This window comes from Poecilia mexicana, unplaced genomic scaffold, assembly GCF_051168715.1.
Source record: "Poecilia mexicana isolate PSO_F unplaced genomic scaffold, ASM5116871v1 scaffold_4, whole genome shotgun sequence".
NCBI classification, from domain to species: Eukaryota; Metazoa; Chordata; class Actinopteri; order Cyprinodontiformes; family Poeciliidae; genus Poecilia; species Poecilia mexicana.
The window spans coordinates 177,153-199,597 of NW_028263373.1; the positions used below are offsets into that span (position 1 = coordinate 177,153).

At 35.2% G+C, this 22,445-nt stretch overlaps 2 protein-coding genes across 3 annotated transcripts in view; both read left to right on the top strand.

Annotated features, from left to right (window-relative positions):
• Positions 1-22,445, top strand: part of LOC106925986 (disks large homolog 4) — a 120,845-nt gene that overhangs the window by 54,001 nt on the left and 44,399 nt on the right. For both annotated transcript variants that reach the window (XM_015000601.2, XM_088004676.1), the window contains exons 5-7: positions 14,814-14,867; positions 18,744-18,794; positions 22,300-22,424. In XM_015000601.2, coding sequence (XP_014856087.2) covers positions 14,814-14,867; positions 18,744-18,794; positions 22,300-22,424 — 230 coding nt within the window. The remainder of the gene's footprint in view (positions 1-14,813; positions 14,868-18,743; positions 18,795-22,299; positions 22,425-22,445) is intronic.
• On the top strand, positions 8,512-13,969 carry LOC148159858 (uncharacterized). Its single transcript, XM_088005225.1, has 2 exons — positions 8,512-9,417; positions 13,826-13,969. Exons 1-2 carry the CDS (start codon positions 8,512-8,514, stop codon positions 13,967-13,969), a joined length of 1,050 nt encoding a protein of 349 aa, XP_087861351.1.

Below are 22,445 nucleotides of genomic sequence, written 5' to 3' on the forward strand. Positions count from 1 at the left end.
CACAAGTAAGAGTTTGAATATTGAACAAACAGTTGAGAAAACAGATAAACAGTAACAGTAGCTTCAGGTTTTGGGGGATTAAACATCATTAATTGGAACTTATCTTAGCAGTGATAAATATTGAATGAAATTTATCACAATAAATGATAAACAACACAATAAATGTCCACAAGTAATAGTTTGAATATTGAACAAACAGTGGAGAAAATAGTAAAACTAAAAATCACAACAGTAGGGTCAGTTTTGTTGGAGGTTTCAGCATCATTAATTGGAAATTATCTTGACAATAATAAATTAAAATCTTATAATAAGAAATGTATCGCAATAAATGATAAACGATACGATAAATACCCACCCACAAGTAAAACTTACTTTCTGGATTGAATTAATTACATTTTTTGATGTGAATGTGCTTATGTTTAAGAGATTTCTACTTATGAGAATGAATATTATTCCCCAGCATTATAATAATAATAATAATAATAACTTTCTTGCAGTCACACATAAAACCATTGCATTTAGTGATTGATTGGGATTTAGCCACATATTTTAAGTAAATATAAATTTTTTTGACATAAACGCTATCCCAACTTTGCAGGATAAGTTTTATTTTTATTAAATATCTGATACCTTGTAACACTAATGAATGGTAGCTCCAACATCAGTGGCAATGACAAAGCTGAGATAGCAAGACTAGGAGCTAGAAACCTTCGCAACTGTGCCATTTAATATGTGTGTAGATGTAGCAAAAGACATCAACAACTTGGATTTACATGCCTTTTATATGCGTGAAGAACATTTATAAATATATTACGATTCACTTTAATGGGAAATGGTCGTCTTGAAGACACAGAAGCTAAAAAAACTACAAAAATGTGTGCCATGATATAAATAGTTCATTCTTAATTTTTTATGCTTGTTTTATCCTGCGTGGTTTGCTGTCATTAGGTGAGAGACGCAGCCTGCCAACCAGGAGAGAGATGAAAGTCAGCCAAGAATAGCTAATTTTGACGTCTGGATAAATGTTTTAAAGGTAGGACTTTTGGTGTATGAAGGAAACCTCAACTTTTAGACAATCTGGTTTATTTTTACATTCAGTTATTGTTCCTTTAAAAACTCATCACAAACTGTCCAAACTGTGTAAACGATGGTAATTCCTCAATAAGTAAATAATAGATGGACTCAGTTTAGTGATTTCCTGGTCATACCAACCCTTTAAAGCAATATTCACCCAACCGCACTCATAAATACTCTGGCTGAACGATATGACTGAAAAACCAGTTATGATATAAGTGTTTCGTATGAGTCGATATCGGAAATTATTGATTAGTTTTTTGTTTTAAATGTCTAACAAACTACCAAACTGGTGGCTTGAGCTTTCCTCCTTTATTCAATTTCCACTCCATGTTGTTTTTATTTTTAAGCAGTTATGAGGCCTTAAACCTTAAACTTGTGCTGCTCAAGTTACTCAACAGGTTGTTGCTAGGTAACCAAAGAGTGAGTGAGTTGCTAGGTAACCACAGAGTGAGTGAGTTGCTAGGTAACCACAGAGTGAGTGAGTTGCTAGGTAACCACAGAGTGGGAGAGTCAGTTGATTCCACCAATCTGTGAGCGGTTGAGCATAGCAGTGGGCAATATGGACTCAAAGTTTTATCGTGATATTTTGTGATATTATTATAATAATGATAAAAGTGACAATAAGAAGTATTGTATTACTTCTCTTGACGGAGACTGTGAGGCTGTGACTGCATTGTACGGCAACCATACGCGCCAAAAAACACAAATACTGCTCTTGATATTTGTAATATTCTTCTTTAGGACACCAGTCACATAAAGAAGTATGAATTGTGAATTGTGTCTCTAAACTACACATACTGATTGCATTTACTAATTTTTTTCCCCAAAAAATTTTCTGATATTTATTGATGGTTTCGTTGAACAAACAATGGAGAAAATAGTAAAAAATAACAAATCCTGACAATACGGACAGTTCTGATTGTTTTTAAACATGATTCATTGATTTATTGTTAAAATAAAATCCAAATTTCTTATTATAATAGGAAATGTATCCCAATAAATGATAAACAATAAATGGTAGTTGAGTGGCTGAAACCTTTTTTCCTCTGCCTACATCCCCCAGAATGCAGTGCGGTTCTGGATCAGAGCTCACTGAATATTCTGACTGAGACCGTACTTTAGTGCTACATAATTTTGCAATAAATGAGCCAGTTTTTCAGTTGTTGTGATATAATTCAACATTTATGTTCCCTGTAGTTTATATTATAAAGCTCTGCAGCAACACTTATCATTCATACTGTATGCTGATGACATACATCTCTATATTCCTCTCTCCACATGGCCTGTGTTCATAACACCAGTGACTGTTTGGCCTCTAGTTTTGCTCCTAAAATGGGTAATTTTAAATTTCTACTCTTAACTGAAACTGAAAAGGCAGAAGACTGAAGTGTGTGCAGGAAACCTGGGTGTTGTTATGGATTCAAGCCTAATTTTAACAGCCTCTTTAAAAATCAATCAGGCAGCAGCAGGTCATCCAGCAGGCGGCTGACAGTTTTATGACCTGTGCCAGTAAAATAGTTCAGCTCACTCCAGTCCAAAGATACATGTCAAAAGATGGATTTTAAATTTCTGTTATTGGTCGACGAAGCTCTGGATGGTTTTCAACCTAAATGCATTTCAGTGACGTTGCAGACATCTCTGACCACGAGATAAGGAGAGGTAACATTAATAAACACTAAATATTAATTTATCAATTCATCGTATTATTTTGTTATCGCCATTCCTGTGTGTTTTCAACTTTACCTCATATTTAAAGTACATTTCATGTTTTTAATGGTATTTTTCTTTATGCCTGTTGCTCTTTTCTTATAGAGCACTTTGAGTTATGTGATGTTTAAGTGATTTTATACCGTTAAACCTGTCTTGCCTTACCTTGTTGAAGATGTAATCATCTCAGCTGGTACGCTTGAAGAGGCGGACGTGGCAGGGGGCTTGTGCCAGGGATAATTGAGATAATAGTTACTTTTCCAACTAGAGGCTCATAATGGGCAGAAAAGTATTAAAACAGGGCATAAAAGCATAAAAAAGCTACTTTTATCTGTTTTAATGCTGCAGCTTCTACACAATTTGTCTGAAATACACATGAAATACATAAAAGGGTCATACTAAGAAAAACTGAAATACACAAGAATAAAATTATGAGAATAAAGTCAATATCACGAGAACGAAGATGAACTAGAATAAATTTTAAATACGAGAGCAAAGTCATATTATTACAAGAATAAAGTCCAAATAGGATGAGAATAAAGTCATAGTATTACTAGAATAAAGTCAGAATATTACCAGAATAAGGCTATAATGTTTTGAGAACAAAGTTATATTCTTGTAATATTATTTACAAGAATTACTTAAGCAACATTACAACTTTATTTAGAACTTGAAATAAAGTCATAATATTTCGACTTTATTTAAAAAATTAAGTTGAAATAGTACAACAATAAAGTCATAATATTACCAGAATTTTATTCTCATAATTGTATTGTTATTTTTATTTACTTAGCCCTAATACTCTGGTGCAGCTATGCATACATTACTTATTTTTATGTATGAAAACAGAGAAAGCCCGGCAGACACAGGCTGGACGTAAACAGGCGAGGAGCGCGGTGAGCCCGTCTGCAGCAGGCGATGACGATCGTTGTCTCGACACAGATAACGTTACAGCAGCTTCACTAAAAGCCCTGCAGATAGAAAGAGTGAGAGCTAGGATTTCACCTGGAAGAGCAGGACAGGAAACAGGAAGTAGTCACAACAGAGCAGTGAAAGATAGACTTTCAGTTACAGTTGGTCTCTGCCAGAGGAAAGGATTTTCCCAATAGATTCACCTTATGTGAAAAACAGATTCCTCTGACTCTGCTAGAAATATCCCACTATTCCTCTGTTCAGCCTGCATTAAAATCCTGCTTGTATTGTTTGCATTAAATGCAATTTAATGACTAATTCAGTAACTATAATCTGGAGCAATGTTATTACAGTTAATGAAAATTGAAATTGAGACATAAATAAAACCTTTAATTTAATGGGGAAAACTTGAACTATATAATACTAACATAGTTTGTTAGGATTTAAAATTCTTTGTTTTTTTGTTTATTAATCTAGTTATTAGACTTTTGAATTGATGTGAAATTAATATTTTTCCCCCAACACAAAGAGTTTACGTCAGTTATGGCACTCCATATTTCTCCTGGTGTCACGAAATGCTGACAGCAAAAGTTGGAACTAATAACCAGAGTTGGGAAGTAACTAGTTACATTTACTTAATTACATTTAATTGAGTAAGCTTTTTTTTCTTTTTTTTAAGTGTACTTTCATGAGTATTTTTACTACGCTGTACTTTCTACTCTTACTTGAGTAAATTTCTGGATTTTCTCCCCACTGAATTAAAAACAGACATGTTTTAACTAAAAACTCACCAGACTCAGACACACACCTGCAGTTTCTGTTAAGTTTCATCAGTTTTTATTAAAAGAAACTGACTTGGAAAAAAATATATTTTGCCCTATTTTGATATGTTTTGTTACTTATATAAATTTTCATCATTTTCATCCTTAAAATACCAAAATTTCCACTGTATATTTTGGTCTGCCTGATGATGTAATTTTTAAATATTATGTGATTGATCCTTTGATCAGTTAATAAAAAGTATCAAGCACACTCTAAAAACTAATTAAAAGTAACTGAACAAAAATTTTAAAAATCTATAAAAATATTGATCCACTCTGGTTTTGTATCAGCACATTTTGGAGGTGCACTTAAAGCTTCCCAACATTTTTAATTACGGTTTTGTCCCCATTTAATAAATAATGACATGATAGGATCTGTGGTGTGTGGGTTTTTATTTATCGATTTGCTAGCAGTATTTTTTATTATGTTTACAAAATGAAAATATAACTCCCTCTGTCAACTGAAGGTGATTTATTCTGCCATGTTGTGTGTGGCTGGTGGTGTTATATATGATAATGAACATTCAGAGTGTGACCTCATGTTTTATTACCAACTGGATCCATGCAGACCGCAGCGGGTTTGGACCACAGCCATCTGCTCTGAGGCATATTGTGCTGGTTTTAGTGACATTTATGCTACTTTCTTTGTAATATTTTAAACTAACTATATTTACATGTCAAAAAACATTAAATTGTTTTAACTTTGTGATTACATTTAAAGATATGTAAGCTATGACAGTTTATTAAGTGTTAAACATTTACAGAAATCAAGTGGAATCTTTATAGAACATCTGTATTGATGCTGATATTGAGATTTTTACTCTGGATTTTATACACAATACAATAAAGTTTGTGTTTTAATTTGGTTGAGAAAATGTGAAAAAATCTTAAGAAATATGAATATATTTCCAAAATACTTAAATGACATTTTTGCTTTTTTTCCAACATTATATTTAGCAGATCTATTAGTTTATAAGACATTTATTTAGGATCTAATGTCTTAATCAGCTTCAGTAAAGAGGTCGTGCTATCTGTTTTCTATCTGCGGTTAATATGTGCTTTATCTGCCTGTGGACCACAGCGCCCTCTGCTGGGCACTTGAATATTGCAGTTTAAGAAACATGGCTGAACGTTTTTAGGTTTTATTAGCCTTGACAATTAATAAGAGAACTAATAAGAAATTACTAAAGATAAAGCATGAGATAAATTTTTAATTTATAAAATAATGTTGGTATTAGGTGAGTAAGCTTGAATATTGACGAAAATTAAGCTAAAATTGTCCAAAAGTTCATTTAATAAATTTTATCACATCACTTATTTAATGTTAAAAGGAGAAGGATGTTTCTCACATTTTGTATTATTTTATTAGTTTAATTTGTTTATTTAAATTTATTTAATTAATTAAAAACAAACATCAGACAGTAAAAATCATTCAAAATGCCAAATCAGTAAGAGAATGGTAAAAGTTACTTTTTTGAAGAAATATGAATAGAATCATGTGAATCCATATGAATTTAAGTTGTTTTTGTTTAGTTTAGTTGTTTTTTGTAAAACCTGACTGTTTGAGTAAATTTTTTTGTAAAAAGGGCAGATATGATCAGATTTTTTCTTCTTTCTGCTTTCTTTATGTACAAACCAAATATATTACAAATTTAACATACATAATAAAAAATCATTATAGTTCATACAAAATGTTGATATATCTATAAAATATATAATAATTAAATATTGCAGTTATAACCGTGTTGCTCCTCAAAAGCTTTTCAGCTTTTATGAGTTTCACTCTTTCACATAGAAAAAATCTGTACTTTCACGTTTCTTTGAAAAGTATGTTTGAAAGAAGAGAAGGCAATGATAGTACCTTTTTTATGAGGTAAATCTTGTTTTCTTTGCTTATTTAAATCATGTCAGTACTCGGACCTTAGTGTTGAAGTTATTTTAAGAAAAAGAGGATTTTCTCTGTGTTAAACTCTGATGTTTTTGATTTCTCTTCCATCTCAGCTCATTTATTTCCATTCCTGGCTTCGCTCTTGTTCCTTCCTCACCGCCTCGCTCGCGCAGCAGCGTTCGTTTAGCGCTGTGATGCTAACAGCCCTTTCTCCCTGCTCATTCTCCCCTGACTTAGTGGTTCGCCTGCAGCGCTACCAGCACTTTACACAGGGAACACACATTCACATTTATACCCGCTAACTCATGGAGTGTTTTCTCTCTCTGCATCTCTCTGTCTCTTCTACATGGATGGCTCTTTGCCGTTTCACTCATTTATTTATCTACATAGCCCTCTTTTTCCTCTCAGCTCATTTTGTTTTCGGGCGAGTTTTGGTATTAGCTGACATTATAAAAACACACACCTCTTAGTCATAATTAGATGTATTTGTACGAGTTCATCTTTTCAGTTTAGGACATTACCAAAGGCTGGAATTGCTCTTTTCCAAATAATAGGGAGGTTTAATCTCTATGGGGAAATTTTACTGCCATAAGTAGAAAAATTTCCAGTTTGAAAGCAGGACTTTGTGTCTTTGTTTTCAAAACTTCTGCTCTCTTTCAAATATTCACTGTGCTCTCTCAAACCTTTCTTGTCACACTCAAAACTTCTCTCCGCTTGCTTGCAAATTATTTTCTGCTGTCTCTTGAAACAAAAAGTATCGTCGCCTGGCAACCTCTCAGCCAATAGAAGGAAAGTTTTGTACTGGGTGTGTTTGTTTCCTTCTAGTGGGTGTGCCTGTGTGGCCTCTACCCATTGTAGCAACTTGTCCGGAGGATTTTTCTGCCATAATTCGAGAGCACCCATTTTCAGTCTTAAAGCAGGATTTAATGTGTTTTATTCTCAAAACTTCTGCTCTCTTTCAAATATTCACTTTCTCCTCTCGCGCAAAACTTCTCTGCTAGCAAACCTCTCTGCTCACTTCATAATTTTTGAGTACCCTTCCCACCTATGTCTACAGAAACACACCTGTGCAGTTGTTTGAGAATCTGGAAAAAGCATTATCAGCAAGCTAATGAACACATACACTCATTCACTTTGAAGGAAGATCTCAGAGCAAGTAGGCCAACGCACAGAGACACACTCAAACCCCGTAGTGCTGCCTGCCTTGTATTGCTTTAAAAGAACAAGACAAAGGTTGTTGGAGGCGAGCGTCCTCCACCAATCACGGATCTCCTACTATTGTGCGCTCTCTCTGGGCTCCCAGCGCTGTATCAGTGTCCCTGGTTGCCTATCGATTAGTCATGCCTGGCTGCTGTCATGTGCAGAAGTCCAGGGAAGTCCCTAATTGGCCAGTCCGGGAATGAAAGAGACAGAGAGGCAGAACGGGGCAGACACTGTCAGAGGGAGGTAGCTTAGAAAGATGACCGAGGCTTGCAGATAGATCTATGAACGTAGAAGCAGCCTGTTACCAATTTATTATAAGAGTTTTACCAATTTAGATTGGATAAACATGGACAGACAAAGAAGATTGAACTTTTCCTCGTTGTTGCTGCTGGATGAAAAGGAATTGCCGGGTCAGTTACAGTTTTTAGTCTGTACTCTGTGGAATATCCTAACCAAAGCATGACCAGACCTGCCAACACGACTCGGTGAAGATGAGCAGAAAGGTAGGTGGATCAAATGAGTGACCGCTGGAGGAGAGACCTCTCTGAGCAACCGGCAGAAATCTTTAGGTCTGGACCGATACCTGAACTGACGGGAGCATCACTCAAGAGTTTCTTCTGCTTTCTTCTTGATTCAACACTCATGGATTATACAGAGATTGTTGTACTTTTAAAACTGAACATCTCCCCAACGGAGGATGGTTTACCACTCAGAGATCCATCTGCAATATTGTTTTATAACTTTTGTATGTTCACCAGCTGTAGATATTGAGAAACATAAACAAATAAGACAAAAATATCCCTGGATGTACAGGGATTTGCCCAATTGTCTGAAGATCATTCCTCTGAAACGAAAAATGTAACACAAGAATACAACAGTAGTATTTTCCAAACCTTTGTCACAATGACCACCTACTTCCACAGTCATGAGTTTTGTTGTAGCCCCAAAAAGCCCAGCTCCTCTAAGGGAAAATCTGCCAAAGGGAAAGGCAAATCAGGAAAGAGCCATTCCAAGCAGAACCAGAGTTTACTTCAGGTGGCAAATCACCAAACGCAATCTTCGCTGCTGCACTCACCAAAGCGTCTACCCCATTCAGGCAAACATGGCTGCCAATCTCAGAAACACCTGCTTCCTTCTCCGTCTCCTAGCTACTACCACATAGCACCGCCATCTCCAAGTCATCCGGTTGGATGTCCGTTGGTGCAGCAACCACCAAACAACCTTCTCCTCTCGCCAAGCCACAGCCAACTTCATCTATCGCCAAGTCAACACCAACTCCATCTATCCTCCAGCCACCAGCAGCTCCATTTATCTCCAAGCCACCACCAGCTCCACGTGTCGGCGAGTCACCATCAGTTGCTTCATCCACCTCAGAACCATCAGCCATGCTGCCCACCAGCCTCACCTGGTCGTCTGTTTACCTCGCCTTCATCCAATCAGCTCTACCAGCAACACCAGTGCCAATCGTCCAGTCACCATTCGCTGTTCCAGCAGTGCCAGCAGCAACAGAACTGCACCCATCCTCTTCCTCATGCCTCCCAGTCGCTGTCCCTCCACCCGTTCCACTCGCCCCAGCTGCCGTTGTGCTCCGGGTTAGGAGGATACGGCTGGAGCACGCTGCCCACCAGCCTGGCCACCAGGACTTCACGAGGGAAGTTTCCCAACCTCAGAGATAGTGTGAAGAAGAGTCCCACCAAGAGCAAAGGCAAGTTTGGTGGCAAGCCATGGCCCAGTGACACATATATCTGGACTGCGCATCCACACGTGCCGCTTGGACACCACTGTGTACCGATACACACCCATATGCAGGTAGGTGTATGTGGTTATAGATCTTATAGGGGCAGCATCATGTTACAACGTTATAACATCAAAAACATGCCTGGACTGTTTACTTGATTTTCTCATTTACTTTTGGAAACTCCTTTAATCTCTATGGTAACCATTCAACTGTGCATAATGCCTGGGCAGACTTAGCTTCGCCTTTGAGGTACAGCTCCTCCCCCAGTCAGGTCCTTCAGACTACCCAGCAGCAATTAGCAAACACCTGGTGGAACTACATATCTGCTGGTCTCATTATACGATCTACTTCTCAGTACATTGGTAAAAATGTTGTTAAAGGGTTAATAGAGGAATCATGTGACGACTTCCTGTAGGCAGAGTTTATCACAAATCAGGAGTTTTTAAAGAGACAGAGGTCCAATTTCAAAGTAAATTGTCTTTATATATAATATAATTTTATTTATGGTTTTAATATAATTTTTTTAAACTGAAGTTAATATAGTTACTTGATTATTCAATGAGATGACAGTATGTGCCTGGAAAAAACATAATACTTCCCCTTTAAGACATTGATCAGGTTCATGCACATTTGAATTATAAATGCACCGATCCACTTTTTTTTACTTCTGATTCCAATTTCTGAGGATTAACATCAGCCGATACTGATCCAATACGGTATCGGTATCGGAGAAAGACACCCAAATGGACTTAAAATGTTTCTGTTTTTAAACACAGACATAGATGTACTGAATTAAAAAAAAATATTTGTTAACTCTGCACCAGTTCAGCACACTGAAATACATCACTAAATTCACAAGTTTGGTCAAACATGTAAAAACAACTTTAATTTGTTCACAATAAATAATAAAGAAACTAAAACTGACAAAAACAATAGGTTGACTGCCTTGGTCAAAAATATAAACATAAACTGAAACAAATTTTCTTTTAAGTGGTTCACAGAATGCATTTAGGAATTATAAATGTACTGTAAAATAAGTAATAAAGCATGACATCACTCAGAGCATAAAGTTTAGCATTAGACTGATACCAAAATCGGATCGGTGCATCTAATCTCTTAATTTTTTAAAACTAAAAACAGAAAAATGTATGTGTTATGACAATTTTCCCAGCAGCCAATGAGACATAACAACATAATGATAAAAGCAGCGTAAGAGTTGCAACAAAAGAGATTTTATGTGTAAAAGCGCTGTAATCTGAGGGGAATAATCCAACGGAGCAGCTGCCTGTGAATGACGGTGAGGTAGTAAGTGTGCAGCGGGTGCAATGATCAGAGATAGAAGCTACTGATAGTCTGATTAGTGTGATTAGCCTGGCCATTCTGATTTGATTAGAGTCACGCTCCTTCTGATTAACTCATTAGTCAATTAGCGTTGCATTGCAGATTAAGATAGACGGAGCAGGCCGCCATGTTGGGAACTGACAGTGGTCCAAACCAGGCTGATGTGCCGCATGACATCATGCAGCAAGAAAGACGATAAAATAGAAGCAAAGGATGGAACAATTTTTATTTTATGGCTTTATGGCTCCTTGGTTTCCATATTTTCTCCTTCCATGTGTATGAAAACAATTTCATTATTTTTACCAACATCTATTATGCATCATTTCATTTATTCTGATCCGTAATTTATTTTTACTCAATTGTTATAGACAGCAAACATTTGCTTCAGTTGAAACCAGATATTTACATATAATCGTCTAAAAAGAGACAAACGTACATTTTTTTTCTCACTTAATGAAGTTAAATCAGACTAAACTTTTCTTGTTTTAGGTTAGTTAGAATTACAAAAATTAATTCTATTTGCAAAATGCCAGAAAATGTGGTGATAATATTCTTTAGAAATTTGTTTATAACTTTGTTTTACATGATGAGGAAGAGGATTAGTGCCACTGGAAATTTTTTTTTAAAGGATTCTGAATTTTTTTCTTAGAATTAAGATTTTAATCTCAAAATTTTGACATTTTTCCTCAAAATTCTGACTTTAATTTCAAAATTCAAACTTTTTCTCAAAATTCAAACTTCAATCTCAGAATTCAGATTTATTTTCACAGAATTATTCTTAGATTACAGTTTAAAAGGCAGTTTTCTCTTACACTGACAAAATGTATGTAAACTCTTTAGTAGACAGTGATTTTGTCTTTTTATCTAAATATCTGTATGTGTTTAAATATAATTGGAAACCTTTGAAGAGGCCGTCTTTTTGTGGCATGATGGCGACCTCTGACTGAAGGAGTTAATCACTTGTTTGTCCGTCGGTCTCTGCCTGATGAAATGAACCGGGTTAGTCTGAACCTCCCTAAGCTGCGGCTGGGCTGAACCGGGTCGTAATGCCATAATAACACAGCTGGTGTAACCGCAATTATATAACAACTAACAATCACTCTATCTGGATATGGATGCTGTGTGCGTGTGTGTGTGTGTGTGCGTGCGTGCGTGCGTGAGTGTGTGTGTGTGTGTGTGTGTGTGCGCATGTGCATGCGTGTGTGTGTTTGTTCTTATGGCCTTTTCATGAAACACAACTCAAACACACACACACACACACACACACACACACACACACACACACACACACACACGTTGATTATATAAGCATGTGGCCTGACTTGGCGTGTCAATGAAAACACCAGACAGAACACAGCTGACTGGTTGGATTGGTCGCTTTACAAATCACACACACACACACACACACACACAAACACGCATGTGCGCACACACACAATCATGTTTTCATCACTTTTGGGGACTTCATGTTGACTTCCATTAATTTCTACAGCCTAACCCATACCATAATCCTAACCCTAACACCTAACCATCACAGACCTAACCACTAACCCAAAAACAACAATTTCCCTCATGGGGACCAAGAAAATGTCCCCACAAGGAGCTATGGTCCCCATAACCCCAGACAGAAATAAGTTCCCATAAGGATATAAAAACCTGGTACACACACACACACACACACACACACACACACACACACACACACACACACAATATTGCCACAGTTGTGAAGGGGTCATATGAGGTTACCAAAACACAATGGAGTCGTAACTGTCAGTGATTTTTAGCTAATATTATCATCAGTGAACACTTTGTAAGCGACTGGAAAGCAAAATAGAGAGATTTTGTTTAAAATTTTTGATAAATAACAAAACAAGTTTATATTAAAATAAAAGCTTGCAATATTTTTTTTGAAACAAAATAGTTTTTTGATTGACTTTAAAGCATAGTGAAGCAGTAGTTAGTGGGCTAGAAAAACATTTAATAACAAAATAAATTAATGATCTTTATTGTAAAAACATTTTTGTACTTCGAAGCTTAGAAAATAAATTTTCAATAATTTTGAAACTATTTTGTATTCAAGAATAATTTTATTTGTTGTGTCTCATCTTTTTGATGAATTTGAGCTCTTTGATCTGAAATGTCTAAAATTATTATGTGACATGATCACAAATGTTTCTTTAATTTGTTTTTTTCTTTATTTATAGCTTTATTGTTTTTGTTTTTTGCCAATTTGAAAATCATGTTATTTGTACGGAAGATGATTGGGGCCATTGGAAAAAAAATCTGAATTCTGACTTTAATCTCAGGATTCTGAATTTTTTCTCAAATTCTAAATTTAATCTCACAATTTTGATATTTGATATTTTTTCTCAGATTCTGTTAGAGCTCTTGCAGGTAGGAGAAAAAGGAGTAGATTTCTGCTAAAAACTCAAAATTGTTTTAGATTAATGTCAGACATTTTCTGGAAAAATCAAGGAAATTTCTGTGTTTCAAAGGTTGCAGACTTTTGACTTTTTTAATTCAGAAACTTCCACAATTTTTCTAGTAATCTTTAGAGACTAAGATCAAAATTTCTTAGTTTTTTTCTCGCAAATTTTAGACATTTGGAGTTTTGGCGAAATGATCTTGTTTTTCGTAGAAAGTGTCTGAAATCTATCTCAAATTTTTTTTCTCAAGTATCTGACAAGTATTTGACATTCCAAACTTGGAAACTACTTAGGTTTTTCTAGCAAAGATTTTTGCCAGGAATGTGCTAGTTTTTTTATTTTATATTTCACATTTGATCTCGTGTTTTCAACTTTCTCTGTTTGGATTTTTATTATAGTTTTTTTGTCTTTGTGCCTTGTTTTATTTAGATATAGCTTTTCTGATTAATTTTGACTCTCTCTAACTTTTGATGTTTCCAAAATGATCCACTTTTCTAAACAGTTTCTTCTTCTTCCCACCCATTTTCTGGTGTTCACACGGCGATGACACCAGCTGCAGCTGGCAGCTCACTCTCTCCATATCCATGAACTCCACTTTGCCGCTGTGAACCTTCCCCCACTTCTACTCTCAGCTCTGTACATTCATCTTTTTTATGTATTCTTCCTGCTTGCATCTGTCTGCACCCTCTGCTCTTCCTGGTTGCTGCAGAGCGGACAGATTGACTCCTCCCACCGTACCTTTAATCCCTCCGAACACCCCCACTCTGTTCCCATGTGGGATCAAGCCTCCAGTTTGACTGACATGCAGTCAGACACGATGGACGGAGAGGGAGAAACACATGGATTCAGATAATGTGTGTGTGTGTGCGTGTGTGTGTGTGTGTGTGTGTGCGGGTGTGCGTGTGTGTGTGTTTGAGAGAGAGATAAAAGCGAGAGGAGATAAAGGGCGATGTGTGGAACAGATTAGTGGAAAGCAGTTGATTCTGCTGCCGCTCTGTTACACATTTATACTTCGACGTCAGAGCGGACTGTCCATTTGGTTTATGAGCTGGTTTTGTACTGGTTTAGTTAGTTTTCTAACTTTTTTTGTTGTTGGAGAAGTTGTAGCTTTTACTCAGACTAGCTGTCTTAAAGACGGAGGACCGGACAGAAATCAGGACTAGAGGAAAAGCAGTGGATTGATGCAAATATCCACTGATATTGCTGATATTTTCAGGGTTCAGAAACAATTCCAACTATTTATTGTTCATAATCCAGTGAGAGAAGTAGCAAGATAAGGAGAAGTAGCATAAAAAGTTGGGTTTATGTATTTAAAATCTCCAGAATGTTGCCTTAATTCAGCTGGTAAGAGTCTGATAATATCCTACCACTGGAATACGATGTAAGCTGTTAACTTACAGCGTTAAATTCAGTTTACGGCGCCTGTAAAGTGTTTTTTAAAGTGTAGCATAGCGTGGTTGTCAGTGCTGTCCACTATCAGGGCTGTGCAGCATGTCATGCGGCGTACGCAGTCGCTCCATGGTGGTAATCCATAGCAGATGTACTCAACATGCTGTACCAAAACCTGAGACGAGTAAGTCCTGAACCGCTGCCTTCGCTTCAGCTTTCTCAGCTTTCCGCGACCCGGTTTTATTTTCAGACATCTGAGGTTGAAGTCACTGAATTAGTGTGTTTTTTTTGTGTGTGTTTTTTTGCAGGCCAACCCCCCTCCAGTGGTGGTCAATACCGACAGCGTAGACACCCCCCCATATGTGAGTACAGCTTTAATTACATTGATTGAATCAACAGTTTGTGTTGGAGCTTCCTGATAATGAAGTTCTACATATGCAATATTTCTAGTCTTATTTGAGGAATTATTGTTGGGGTTTTTTAATGCTATGTCATTCAAATTTGTGGCCATAAGAACAAAAGAATATGTGCAAAACATTTGAGTTGCACATATTTAAAGATTTTCTGTAAACTTCACTGCAAAAACACAAAATTTTACCAAGTAATTTTGGTGTAGTTTCTAGAGCAAATATCTTAGTATACTGGAAATAAGATAAAACTATCTTACAAATAACATTCAGCAAGAAATCGCGAAGAAAGTACCGGTTTCATTGACAGATTATTTCACCTATGACACGATATTTCTCTCACATTATAAGTAAATTAATGTGCCAATGGAACTAGAACTTTTTCTACAATTTTAAGGAATTATTGACTTTAAAAAGCTCCTATATCTTGCTGAAATATTATGTAAAAAAATTAGTTTAGTCTTATTTTAAGTGTGCTAAGATATTTCCACTAGAAACTTTACAAAAATACTTGCAGTGTTTCTGAAAATGCTACCAAGTACTTTTGATTTTTGATAAATATCTTAGTACAACAAAACTAACTTGCTTATCTTTTAAGCAAGATATAGGAGCTTGTTTTAGGTTTAGGTTTTTCCAAATTAATCTGCCAATGGAACTATAACATTCTCATCAATATTAAGAAATTATTGACACAAACAAGCTCCTATATCTTTATTAAAAGTTATTTTTAAGTTAGCTTTATCTAAGTGTACTAAGATATTTTCACTAGAAACTAGACCAAAAGGACTTTGTGTTTTTGCAGTGTAGGATAAAAAAAAAACATCAACTTTTTAATGTATTGTTTTAGGCTTCATCAAGGTAAATATTGGCAAACAGTGTGTGTCTAAAATGACGTCTAAAGCTGTAAGCTTCTCCTCCTGCAGCATGAATTTGTGTAATGAGCGTTAAACGTTCCTGTCCAGTAAATTGGTGCGTTAAAGACAGTGACGGCCTGGTTTAAACAGAACTCTCCATCTAGAATTAGATGAATCCAGATGTCATCTCACTGTTGGCCAGCTGCTGCAGGGAATGAATGTGTTGTTGTTAGATAATTTTATTATGTAATTACTGTGGAACTACTCCCTGCTGGACTGAAACTGAAAGAAATTACAAGCAGGGACAGATTCCCTGTAGCCGAATGATATTACTGATGCTACTCACTGTTTGCACTTTTAGTTTTTACGATAAAAGGCATCACATGCATGTGTAACTATAACCCTTCTATGTTCGTCTCAGGTCCAGTAGGTCGACTTCATGACAGAAACACTCAGGTTTCTGTCATGAAGGTTTCTGAATTTATTCTAACAAAAGAGAAAAAAAGTTTGTGGTTAACATCAGTCCAGCAGCTTCTGCCTCTATATAAAAAAATAAAATACAATAACTAATCCAAAACAAACTGCAAAGCAACAGCTCCCAAGGCACAGTTAGCAGCAGTTAGCAGCAGTTAACAGTCGTAAAACTAAACGTAGCTAAAATGCTCAACATTAATAATAACAGTTAAAAACATATATAAAATGTCGCAAAAATTACTCCTGAAATGCTGTATATGATTAAAATTATCTAAAATATTTGTTAAAATATAATATTTCTAAAGAAAACTCAGAGCTGATCCTAATATTTTGTTCCGTTACCGATAGCAACAGAACAGAGGGGGAGGAGCTGCCAATTACTGGTTGCTACGGTAACCACCAACTGTCAAGAACAGCAGAACTTAAAATACACCAATACATTTTCTGGAGAAACAACTTCTTGACTAAACAAAATCAATCCAAAGAATACATACATTTTGACAAACTTCACATCTATAATATTTTAAAATAAAACCCCTCTTAGCAAAAGCTAAATAAAAGGAGTATTTGTGCAAGAATGAACTGTGTAATGTCACTTTTTAAATTAAGTCACTAAGTTGCAACGTTCAGTCAAAATGGAGTACAGGCGCACAACACATGGCGGTTTTAAAACAGCAAAAAATATAAAATCTAAAGTAATCTGACTGCACAAAGACACAGATTACAGCCAGGCGGATTACATTGGCCCCTGGGACGCCAGTTGACCACTGCATGTGTGCGCGCCTGTTTGCTCCACTGCATGCATCTGAAAAAGACATTCAGTACCAAACATTGAGCATGTCTGGAAAAACATGTCTGTGTTTGCTTCTCATTCGCTTCAGAAATCCACAGCCTCGTATCTCTGCAGGACTGAACGATGTCGACACATTTTTAAGGTTTTAGAGTCAACGTTTCTAAGGGACACTTTTAAACGTGACGTCAGAGATGCTTTAGGGATTTTATTCTGCAGGATTTATACGTCATTCATAAATATTATCTAAATTCACTTTCATAATCTTTAATGTGTGACCTGTGTGAGTGTACAAATAATCTGATCAAGTTAATACTCTGATTTCTTTTAGGTCAATGTAAATGTTTCGTTTTAGTTTATTACACTAGCTGAATTCACTGATGGCTTTGTTTTTGCTAAATTGCACAAAATTCACTTTTAACAAGAGAAGCAATGACATCAAGATCTTATGTTGTATTTCTCCTAAAAGGTTTCATTTTGTCTCAGAAAGGGTTCAATGGGTTTAAAAAAGATTCAAAACAAAAAACAAAATAGAAAAAAATATACAGCAGCAAAGCCAGAGATGTTTGTTTCTGGTTTAAAATGTATATTTACAGATTAACTATAGATTGGCCTGCAAAGGCATCAACTTTTGCTGGACGATAAATTGTTCCACAAGTTATAGCGATAAATGATAAAGTTGTTTTGAGACCATTTTCATTTGATATAATAGCAATGGAAAAATAATCCAAGAACACATTCTCAAAGATTGATCAACTTTAAATTCTGATGAACATTTAGCACTGGATCTGGAAGACATTTTAAATATCCAAAATGAATAAACAAAACAAGTGGAACGACAAATAAAATGAATTATGAAGTCTCTGTAAGCAAAATTGTCCCTTAAAAAAAAGGAGTTAGTTGAGACCAAAACATGTTTTTGTTGTCCAATTTTTGGTTGAAATAGAAAAACAATTAATCATGCAAATGGAAATGATTGAGTTCATTTTAACTGGTCATGTGATTTATTGATTTATTGCTTATTGTGACAGGCCTAATCACAGATGCTTCTATCATATCGTTATTGAGAAAAAGTTCTTATCTTGATAAAAAAAATTGATTAATCTTGACAATAATAAATTACAATTTAGGATGTTTGAAAATCATCAAAAGTGATTGAATTGTTATTTATTTATTTTTTTATCAATAAATATCAAAGCATTCAAACCTGCAGTTAAATATATTTACTTTTAGGAGATTACTGATAAGAATCCAACTTTTTTAGTTATTGATGTCCTGAAAAATCCTGTTTTAAAGTGTGCATGTTCCTTTAACAGGAGTATTTGTGTTTATGGGGATTTGGCTGCAGTTATAGATACTTTAGTCACTTTTATTATCACAATTAACATACCAATATCAGCCTTACTTTAAAGTTTCTTTAGAAAACAAAACTTTTATTTAAAAAAAAGTGGAAATGCTTCTTCTGTTGTATATTCTGCATGGATTTAATATGAATATCTCTTTAAACTTTTCACATTTTGCTTAAAAACTTTTACAGCTAAATTTTCTGAGACAAAAATAAAATGTGTTTAATTAAATATGCACAATTGAACAAGTTATTGGGAATCACATTTACATTTTAATTTGAGACAAAACTGTCTTTGAATTTCTTGATAAAGTAGTAATTTGTTTTAACAACGCAGGTTTTTATTCGTGTTTCTTTTTGTCTCACAGGTCAATGGAACAGAAGCAGACTATGAGTATGAGGAAATCACACTGGAGAGGGTAAAATAATGTGACATTATTTTACACACCAAAAAGAAAACAAAACAAACATTTTTTAAATTTTTGCAAAAACTGTTGTCTCTAATTTTGTAATGAAGAGCAGTTTGTGTCTGACATGATGATCTACACAGTCTTGAAAATGTATTCACTCCATTTTGTTGCTTTGCAACCACATATGTCTGTGTAAAATGAAAAGAAAATTATGCCAATCTGAAAAGTTGGTATAAAAAGAGTTAAAAGTAACATAAAGGAGAACATTAATCAGATTGGTAGCCAAAAGAGTTATAGTAACTTTGGAGTATTTGCAGAGAAACTTTTGTTGACAGGGAAATTCTCCAAAAATGTTGCCGTTATTGATGAGTGGGAAGAAAAAAAGCTGCTGTTGAAAATAAATAGAAAACCATTTACATTTTTAAAGTTCTTGATGAGACCAAAATTTAACTTCTTGGTCTACATCCATTCTGTTTATGGAGGAAAACTAACACTGTGCTCATTTTTTATTTTAATTTTATTTGTAATACAGTGGTGGTTCAAAATGTATGGAAGCCCATTTGTGCCATGAAATAAAAAATAAAAGTCCAACAGGAAGTCAAAATTTGACTTTGACAGTCATAATTATGAGATTCGAAGTCATAATTTTAACTTTCAAAGTCATGATTAGGAGCTATAAAGCTATAATTTTGACGTTCAAAATCATAATTATGCCATTGAATGTCATAATCAAAGTCATAATTAGGAGATTCAATCAATTTTCACTTTCAGTCATGATTATGAAATTCAAAGTCATAATTTCAATTTTCAAAGTTGTAATTATTACTTTCGATCTAATATTTATGACTTTAAATCTCAAAATTATGACTGAAAATCAAAATTATGACTTCCTGTTGGACTTTTATTCTTTCTTTCATGGTGAAAATGAGTTTCCATAGGAACATGCAAAAAGGGGAATTAGTTGAAGGAAAATGAATATTTTTGCAGCCTATTTTCAAAAATAGAACTTCCTTCTCCCTCATGTTCAAATCATTCCTCCTCTACCTTCATGTTATTATTTGTCTCTTCTGTCTTTCAGCCTAAGCGTTTTTGTCCATTTCTAAACCTTCTTTGCTGCCCTCTCCATTTCTTCTTCATCATCATCCACTTTCCTTTCACGGGCCTCAGCGATCCCTCTTCCCTGATTGTATTCCCTTTATCTCTTCCCCAAGGCCGTCTTTCTGTGTCTCTCTCTATCGCTCCATTCTCCTGTGACCTGGTTCTGTCTGCTTGACTGAATCTGCTTTAAAGTCACTACGGACACACACGCAAACACAGCCGCAGACATTACGCTGGATTTAAATCCATGACGGCGCATGGGGAGAGAGTAAAATAAAAACGTCAGTGTGTGAAATTGTTTTACAAAGAATATCTGTTCTGGTTAGGGCTTGTTTTAGACTTTTTGTTTAGCAAAAATAAAAATATTGCACAAATTTATGTGTATTTATTCACACAAAATATGATTTTGGTAGGTTATATTAAGTTGCTTACATTCTGTTTGTTAGAGATGTGAATATTTCAGTGTCTGGTGATTCGATTCAGAAAACATTTTTAATTCAGAAACCAGTCTAGAAATTCTGTTTAAATTAAATAGACTAAAATAAATTTCTTGAGCATTTTAGATCGATTCGAAATTCCTATAACTAGGACCTGCAATTGTTTTTCTACTATTTATTTATTAACTCTGAAACAATGTACAACATACCATTAACCTTTTAAAAGGAGAGGTGCATGGTACATTACAGCAAGAAATGCTAATTTCCACCTGCAGACCCTGGACAGGTTCATGTAATAAAGTATGATTTAACAGATTATGGATCTGTTAAGTCATACTTTCACTAAACTGAAAAGCCAGTTTAGTGATTATTCAAATGTCACCACAACTAAAAAACCAAACAAACTACAAACTAGCAGACGTTTGTAAACTAAGATGTTATAAAAGACAAAACAGAAGCCAGTTTTTGAATATATACACTGTATTTTTGTAGGGTATTCATGTTCGTGTGATGTTTTTTTTTAAATATGAAGTTTTAATCCTCTGGACAACTGAGTGATAATGAGAAGTCTTGTTTCGTAATTTTATTTGTATTGTTTCATATCTAATATTTATCTTATTTTAGGGGGGTGTATTAATAGAAAATTCACATTTTTCATGTTTTTGCACCTCCATTTGTGTTTCTACTGCTTCTTTTGTGTTTCTATTGTATTAATAGAAAATTCACATTTTTCATGTTTTTGTACTTCCATTTGTGTTTCTACTGTTTTTAAAACATCCCAAGCGCTTAAAAAAAGACACATATCCACTTTTAGGCAATAATTGAATGTTTTTGGTGTCTAGATAATGACCTGTTTTGAAAACATTCAGAAAGTAACGTCACAAATAAGCAGTCACTGCCCCTCGCCTAGTGACCCCAGCCAAGTCCAGCCCGTTACCTAGCAACCCCAGCGAATTCCAGCCTGTCGCCTAGCAACCCAAGCTGAGTTCCAGAGCGTTTGGTCAGTTGGATTCAGCATAATGGAAGAATAATACTAAGCTAAATTTATTTTTTAAGAGTAGTGCCAAAACTTCTGTGTTTCCATTTGATCTCTGTCAGATACCCAGTGATTTACCATAAAGAATATTATTTTAAGCACGCTGTTCCTATGTCATCAGGATTATATGGAATACTTTTACGATCATTATTCTGCAGTGTGTTTTAGCCACTTTAGGCAGGTTAGCCCAAGTCCTGTGTGGTGATTATTTTGTCATCTGGACTCGCTCAGTGAGGTTTGTGCCAAATCTTTTTGGACGTCTATGTTTCTGTGATCGTGTTACTTTTGTAACAAAAATAGTTCCAGCCAGATTGTGAGACCAAACACAGAGCAGATGAAGAAAACAACAGGTCACATCAGGAAGAAAAGAACAAAAACAACAACAAAGCTTATTTTAGAGAACAACAGTAAAGAAAGACCTGCTATTTCTACAGAGTGGAACATATTTCATGAACAAAAAAACACAAACCTATCATTTTGTAATTGCTTAACTCTGATATTCATTTATTTTCCTCTTCTCCTCAGAAAACTGTATTTCTGAGTGAAACATGAATATTCAGCTTTTGCAAACGTAGTATGTGTTTGTTCCTGCATGGTCCAAGTATCTTGTTTTATGATATTGTGGTTTCTTTTTACAAATCGTTGGAAAAACATGACTGAATTGCTTTTATTTTTAACAGAAAATCAATATGTTTTTTAAATGTCTAATGTTTATTCACTTAAGTTTTTAGTTTCAAACTTGGACTTAAACAATATATTTTTGCTGCTCTTGTGCAGTTAGCTGCTTTACAAACATGCCACTTGTTGCTTTCAAACTGAGATTTTACCAAATTAGAACCTAACTTTTAAACTTTAAGAAATTTGAAACTCTTGTGGACGAAAAAATTGTGCATATAAATATTTTTGCCACCAACATGGCCTCTGTTTCTGTTTTTATGAGCAGGGTAACTCAGGACTGGGCTTCAGTATTGCTGGCGGCACAGATAACCCCCACATTGGAGAGGACCCATCCATCTTTATCACCAAAATCATCCCAGGAGGAGCTGCAGCCCAAAATGGACGACTCAGGTAGAATCATTGCTGTTAAAT

Bases quoted from the DNA above. Each gene is read 5' to 3' on its own strand.
- LOC148159858 (XM_088005225.1), top strand. From the start codon at position 8,512: ATGACCACCTACTTCCACAGTCATGAGTTTTGTTGTAGCCCCAAAAAG. The intron at 9,418-13,825 runs GTAGGTGTATGT...TGGTTGCTGCAG, and splicing joins CGATACACACCCATATGCAG to AGCGGACAGATTGACTCCTC.